General features: G+C 33.5%; 1 protein-coding gene across 1 annotated transcript; it reads right to left on the bottom strand.

The window, feature by feature from the left end:
• Window positions 1-1,464: 1,464 nt before the first annotated feature.
• LOC127724852 (mucin-22-like) lies at window positions 1,465-7,399 on the bottom strand. The gene is made up of 5 exons (XM_052231864.1): window positions 7,125-7,399; window positions 4,283-4,591; window positions 3,756-4,052; window positions 2,803-3,072; window positions 1,465-1,852 (listed from the first exon to the last, which is right to left on the bottom strand). The coding sequence occupies exons 1-5, from the start codon at window positions 7,261-7,263 to the stop codon at window positions 1,530-1,532; spliced, it is 1,338 nt and encodes a 445-aa protein (XP_052087824.1). The 5' UTR covers window positions 7,264-7,399; the 3' UTR covers window positions 1,465-1,529.
• Window positions 7,400-8,043: the final 644 nt, after the last annotated feature.

The raw sequence follows: 8,043 nt of genomic DNA, 5'->3' as shown, positions 1-8,043 counted from the left end.
AGTTAACTTAGGACAGGTTTTATGACTGCTGTGACCGGTCCTAGGACAGAATTTGCGTTAACTTTAAAAGCAGACTTGGTCCTAGGACTGTTTAATGATTGCTCGAAAAGTTAACTTCAGGACAGGTCCATGGCCAGTATTGAAGTTAACCTTGGACGAAGTTAACTTTGCCACAAGCAGTCCTACACACATGTTAACTTATGACCAGGTCTGCTATCAAAAGTCAAACTAGACCTGTTCTTATAAAAGTTAACTTTAATTTGGTCCATGATAAAGTTAACATGATCCAAAGTTAACTTTGGTCTGGTCTGCTCCTCTAAGATAAAGTTAACTTGATCCCAAGTTAACTTTGGTCTGGTCTGCTCCTCCAAGATAAAGCTAACATGATCCAAGGTTAACTTGTAAACAGGACTGCTTTGATTGATGAATGTTATATGAGTATCGACTTCCGATCATTGAAAATCATACGATCTTTGTCTTTTTTATGTGAAAACAAATATCAACTATGCCTACAGTAAAATCTGTTAAATAGCAAACTTGTCCACAGGTCTAGTCAGGTCAAGCAGACTTGTCCACAGGTCTGGTCTGGTCAAATAGACCTGTCCACAGGTCTGGTCTGGTCAAGCAGACCTGCCCACAGGTCTGGTATGGTCCGGTCAAGCAGACCGTTCCACAGGTCTTGTCTTGTCAAGCAGACCTGTCCACAGGTCTGGTCTGGTCAAACAGACCTGTCCACATATCTAGTCTGGTCAAGCTGACCTGTCAACAGGTCTGGTCTGGTCCAGCTGACCTGACCTGGGAACAGGTCTGCTCTTTCAAACTTTTCCTCAAGACTGGTCTGCAGCAGTCCTAAAAAAGCAGACATGAGGTCTGGTCTGCTAGGGATAAAGTTAACTTACAGGTCTGCTAACATGTTCCCAAGTTAACCTATAGAGCAGTCGTAAGGACTGCTTTAAGTTAACTTGTGTACAGGTTAGGACTGCATCCATCTGTATTATCCAATGGTATGCATAGATAATGATTATGGAAGTTCGTGTTTAGTTTTACTTTAAGATTTCGAAATGATTACATTTACATATTTTATTTAAAGAATCTGTAAAAAATATACTGACCGTACTTTGACCTATACTGGTTTACTTTTATAAATTTTGACTTGGATGGAGAGTTGTCTCATAGGCACTCATACCACATCTTCTTATATCTATTGAATGCTGTGTTTGATTTTTGTTTTAAATTGTAATAAATGAATGGAAGTAGCGATCACTCTTTTAGCTAGAAGCACTTTCGCGGTTCATGCAAAATTTGATTATAATCATTTCGTATAAATAATAAAAAAAAAACACACAGCAGGAACTTCTATAAGTAAAGACAGACAAATCTAGGTTCAACAACAAGTAGGGGTAACTTTTAACCACCAAAAGGTGTCCAGTTGAGAACGATACACGTTTAAATTGCTTAAAACTTGAAATATGGATTTTTATCCATAAAATGATATCATCTATTCTGAACGTTCTTCTGGTTTTGAAGCATCAGTTTTTCCTTTTTTTTTTCAATTTAGGTTTCATGAATTCCACAATTGACATCAAATCTATGATAACGACGCCCAATATGACGGAAACAATGAAGACTATTCCAAGAATGCCAATGGACTGAGAAGACTTTCTCTCATCTTTTGCACTTATCCTTTTATTAATCGTTGCCGACAAGTTAGATTTGTCAACGGACAATTCTTTCTCCACTTTTGCCAGTTGAGGAGCCAACATTTCGAGAAGTTCATCTATTGTATAGTTGGATAGATCTTGCCTTGCTCCAATTCCAAGAGAGCTGCATGGACATTGGCATGAAATCTCCTCTACAAAATATAATTTTAAAAGTTATAAAAAGGGAAACTAGACTGGTTATCTTGTCAACGTTATATTTAGCTTTTGCCAACGTTGCCAATAGAGTAACCCGTATGTTGAAAAGAACTTGATCCTCACCATTGCAATGGCGCATGTTGTTCATACTCAGTTCTAATAAACGCCACATTTAAAAAAACGAGGAAAAAGAGGTAAAATCTGTTTCTCTAAAGAATGAATAATCCATAATTAAACATATAAAATAAATAAATGAACCATTTTCATATTATTCCTTTATGCTACTCAAAACTTGTGTTCCAGATTGATTCCTAGGTGTTGTATATAAATAGTCTTTTATTATTTAGACTTAAATGTAATATTTCCATAAAAAAAACCCGCTTAATACGATGTTTCGTTAGCAAACAGCTAGTATGTTTAACAGTAAACAAATGTATTGGAACATGTCACATGCTGAATTCATACATACCAGAGACGTCTAACAACCATTATAATTATACTAATATTAATCCCTGTGAATTCAATAAACGATCATTGTTGGAAATCCTAAATATTTTGGGGGTATATTGTTTTAATCATGCAATTCAATATTAAAAGTTATGCGTTTTCTCTTAAATAATTGATTGTAAATAAGCTAATCATAGATACAATTTCTGTATTCTTTAAATTTTAAGGCCATTTTTCTCTATTCTTTATACTTTTTGCCCATTATTCTCTAATCTATATATTTTAGCAACTCATTATTCTCAATTCTTTATTTTTTTGGTCACTTTTCTCTATTCTTTTTATTTTTTGCTTATTATTCTCTATTCTGTAAACCCCCATCCACACCCTCATATGTACATTCCCCTCTTATTTTTACCGTAAACAAATTTAAGCATTCACTAAATGTTATTTAACGATAAACGTACTAAAAAGAAAAACAAAGATTACAATAATAATTTACCAGGTTTTGTAGTCGTTGGTGGTGTAGTTAGCGTCGTTGATGCAGATACAGTTCCAGGATTTTGAGTTGAAGTGGACGTCGTTGATGCAGATGTAGTTCCAGGATTTTGAGTTGTAGTAGACGTCGTTGAAGGAGATGTAGTTCCAGGATTTTGAGTTGAAGTGGACGTCGTTGTAGGAGATGTAGTTTCAGGATTTTGTATTGTAGTGGACGTCGTTGAAGTAGATGTAGTTCCAGGATTTTGAGCTGTAGTGGTTGTCAAAGTTTGATCTGTAGTTATTTAAAGGAATTAAAGTAAAAATATATGATATTTTTCAATAGTTAAATATGACAGAAGTGAGAATCGAGACCATAAGTTTTTGAAAGAAAAACAACATAATAGTAAGAAGGAAATAAAAGAAAAACGACATTCAATATTCCATATTACATTAGACAAAAACTAAAGATCGAGAAAAATAAATCTGAACAAACCAAGAAGTTCGTGCTCAACTATTGGTTATTTAGAATAGCAAACGATCACATGACTTGATAACAACTTATGATCTATTACCATATAAAAACTACACTTAAAAATAGCTCGTCATTAACATCGATTTTTCAGATGATTCATTTTTGAATGTTGATACATTTTCGCATTTTACAGCAATGTCAAGAGACGTTCTGATTGATTGATTGATAGGCGTTTTACGCCATTTTCAACACTATGCCGATTTTGCTATTTCGTGGTGGTCAGTTTTATTGGTGGAGGAAGCCGCAGTGCCCGTACAGAACCATTGACTTTCGGTAGGAAAACTGACAATCTTTGTTAATGAAGATTTGAGTCGAGTGCAACTGCCACGTGCGGGATTCCAACTCACAACCTCAGTGTTGACAGACTAGTAATACAGTAGTTTGACTGATAAGACCATTCGTCCTCCGAGGCACCCGACAAGAGAAGTATAAGCAATAATTACCACTAGTAACTGTAAGTGTGATTTCCTGACTTGTTCTATTCTCGTAACTATTCCCTGCTCCACAAAAGTAAATCCCATCATCTTCAAATATCACATTATATATTGTAAGAGAATGTTCTGACAACGTTGATCCGTTATATTTCAATATGTTAGCCATATTAATTTGATGTTCGCCGGTCCCTTTTTGCATACTCCAAGTTACTTTGGTAATGTCTGGTCTTCCAGTAATATTACATTTCAATTCAACATCATTGCCGTAAACAACTGTGTAATAAGTAGATGACACTGTCAGCGAAACTGAAATAATACATAAAAAAAAATAATCTCTAAGCCAATCTGAGGAAAAAGTTTTGACAGTGTAAGGTCAGACTATCCAGTAAAAGAACGGCAATTTCAAATCATTTTCGTAAGTAATTCTGTAATGAGAAGACGAAGCAGTCAGCGAAGCTAAAATAATAGATTGTCCTAAATAAAAAAAAGACTCACGCTGACACACTCACTTTTCTTTTGACAACAAAAATACTCACTTCCATACATTTGTATATAAACTACAGTACTTGACGATTTCCCAAAGATGTTTTCAGCTGTACATATATACCGGCCCGTGTCCGTAAAATCTGCCATTAAGATATCTAGTGACGGAGAAGTTACTGAAGATCCAAAATATTTTCCTAAGTTGTTTTCATCAGATGAAAAGATTTTCGTTCCAGCCTCGGTTGTAATATTCCACTCTACGGAGGTGATATTAGGAAAGGCTTTTATGCTACATTCTATGGTATGTCGCGTTTGGTATTCTGCTACAATCGGTTCTCTTATCACTATTACAATAGGCCTATCTGTAATGATAACGCAATAAAATCAGGTACTCCCAAAATGTTGCCATTAAGTTATGAATTAGAAATATTTCATTTTAGTAAACATCAGGTGTATTTTAACCACTAATACGCAAAGGTATCATTACTGTGCCAAATATGACGTAATGCCTATGAGCGTCGACATTTGTATTTCAAATCCACCGAATTTAAAACGGAGAAAAAGACCTTTTCCGGTGCTTATGGCACATTGTTATGAAATAACCTTTTAAACTGCAACTGTGCTTTTTGCGTAGACACATATGCATTAATTGTATTAAAATTGACCCAATACTGTCTCTGACCGTATTTGTTACGTTAAAATGTGTTTATCTATGAAGTCGTGATATAATGCAGGTTGCCGGAATTTTAGAAAAGTATAAGTGATTTTTCAGACCTACGTAACGTATTATTGATGAAAACTGATTAAACTGATTTGGTATTTCAATTTTGCTGATTCGATCCGGCGCCACTGAGGAGACTAAAGTAGAAGAAACGCGTGTCTTGCGAACCAAAATCACCAAGCTTGGTATCTTTGATGAGTTTTAACAAATATAATTTAGCTCTTGATTTAAAATCCGAAGGATGATTTTTTATTTGATTGACTGATTGATTGATTGTTGGTGGTAAACGCAACTTTCGACAATTGACTATTAGTCCCTAGGGAAACTACCGCTCAGTTGTACACACTTCGGTACTAATATGATTTTAATAACAGATCTTGAGGATACATTTGTAGTTCTTTTTGTGATCATAATAAAGTTGCAACTTTCTCAGTTAAAGTTTCGATAAGACCATTTTGACTGTTCTGTTTATGCGGTTAAGCCAATTGTTCAATAACCAATATTCCGATAACCCATTGGTCCGGCAAAACATTCGTTAGAAAGCGTATGTTTAAAATGAGAAGTTGAAAAGGTATGTTAAAATTAATTACCTATGTTCAGTGATATTGGGAATTTAAGACTAAACATTTCATACTTAACAAAGTACACTAACTAAAATCGGCATATAATTCTGTCATTTACTCCGAATACAAGAGGCTTTTAGATACATGTACATGAGACAACAATCTAACGACAAAAAAACCCCAAAAAGAATATATAGAGGGTCAAATAGTCTGCATCAACAGACAGGCGTCTACTAGTATATGCTAAGCTCTAAATCGACCCAGGTCTATAAAAGTTGTCAATAAATTAAACAGAAACTATCAAAGATTTTCCCTCATCACAAAATTCACTATCTATATTTAATAAACTTTGAAACAATTTCTATTACTATTCATTTGATAACTCATTTACGATTGGACAACATTGAAAAAAATTAAATCGGCAAATGAGCTAAAACCTCCATACAAAAACAACTTGTTATAAAGTGCAAAGTGACAAATATGTTTTACTCTTACTAATCTCAGGTTATAACTATGTTCATAAAAATCCAATGAAACATCACTCGATTGATATTTCTCAAAATACTTGCAGATATTTAGAAGACAAATTTTCTCCCAATTATTTAGATTTTTCAAAATATGCCAGAGAAATGTATTCACTTGAACTTATTCTTTCTATAGATGATTGTTCGATATGTTTATGGTATCAGAGTTGATATGTTTAAAATTCAATCTCAACCATTAATATAAAAATAAACGACTCATACTCAAGGAAAATCTCTTTTTTTCCAGGACATAAATTGCAATATACAGGTCATGCATCACCTTTATATAGAAGTTCATTATATTTTATCTCATTGAAATCAGGGTATTGTAAGTGCAGAGATCTAAATTTTGTTATTCCAAGCATTATAAAGAGTGATACCTCTGGAACGACAAAAATAAAATGTTCGAAAGAGAAATAGATACATTTTTTTATTAGAAAGCCCTTACAACTTTTCCAAATTACAAAGGTTATTTTCCAGATTAATTCAAGTTATTATACAGAAATATAGTAGCGACGCACCAACGGACGAACGGACGACCAAGAGTATTATAGTGATCAAACAAATAAAAAAAATCTTACTTGTCAAATGTTTTCAAATTTCCTTGACGTCATTAACCTATATTTAATCACGGGGCTGTACTTATTCATTGTTTTATCGGATTAATGCGTTAAAGTGTCGGTCAAATGTTTTTTTTTTTTTCATTCGAATTAATAACACATCGTACTAATAGGCACTCACAATAATGGGTTGCCAGATTGAGTGTCAATTTGACTATTTTGAGTGTCTGAATGTGTGGTCGGACTAATAAGACGACCTATTTATTTATTATCTTGCTTTTCAAAATTTTGGGGTCAACCATTTTCCTAATGGAAGTTATTCATTTATTAGTGGGTCATTTAATTAGCATTTTCATGTAAAATAAAGATTATGTGCTTTATATATATCATACACTGTACATCTGTCTTGATGTTTTTGATTTGCATCATTGGCTTATTGTCCACCGAATTACAATGTGTATCCCCCCCTTTTTTTATCACACAGCTGATTAAGTATTTTCTACATGTTATAATAAAAATATGCTTACAACCGACTAAGATGTTGTTTCCACACACTGACGAAATTGTTAAAACTATACTGTTTTTTACACAGCATTGATAATTCCCTGAATTACAAGTCGTTGCATTATAAATTATCAGATCTGGATTTAGTATAGGTCCGATCATATCATCTTTCAAACCACACTCTGAGTCGGTACTCCATTTGACAAACGTAACAGCAGGATACGTTACGTATGAACAGGGAAGTTGTATTTTCCCTCCAACTTCAAACTCATAAAGAATAATTGATTCTTTGAAAACAGGAGCAGCTTTAAAAATACAAAGAGAAACAATATATTTATACTTTTTATACTTTTGTAATACACATATGCTTACCTTAATGTATATTTTGTATATTTTTAATTTTTTTGTTTATGACAGAGTTCTCGAAACATGGTGGTCCGAAGGTTTATACCACCAAAATTTTGCACAGAACCGACACAATTTTGGTACTTTAAAATATGAATGATAGTCAGGACCAGCAGATTTTCTTCAAAGACCATCAAAGAAAACAAAATTCGATAACTTTATGAAATGAATGGGAAGCACATAGTTTCAACAATTAAAAGGGGGAGGGTGGAAAACTTAGAAACTTTTTTGGTTTCCCCAATATTTTTTGTATTTGCCATTAGATTTTACAAAAATAAAACAAACTTCACAGGCTTTAAAGTTCCAATACCTAAAGCGTTCGCAGACAATTTTTAGATTTTGAAGGTAAAAAGACAATATCCCCTTTACATTTCCTATTTCATCACCTTTGCATTACTGAAAGGAAATCACAACCTTGATTTTCATTGCATGCAAAAATATTTTTTACACATTAAGTCTCGAATAACATTGTTTGCATTTAAATGAAATAACGGTTATTAATCCTTTTCGGAAGAACTATTTTATACAGATACTTAT

This window comes from Mytilus californianus, unplaced genomic scaffold (assembly GCF_021869535.1).
Source record: "Mytilus californianus isolate M0D057914Y unplaced genomic scaffold, xbMytCali1.0.p SCAF_14, whole genome shotgun sequence".
In the NCBI taxonomy this organism is placed as follows: Eukaryota; Metazoa; Mollusca; class Bivalvia; order Mytilida; family Mytilidae; genus Mytilus; species Mytilus californianus.
This window is presented reverse-complemented; position numbering and strand designations above follow the sequence as displayed.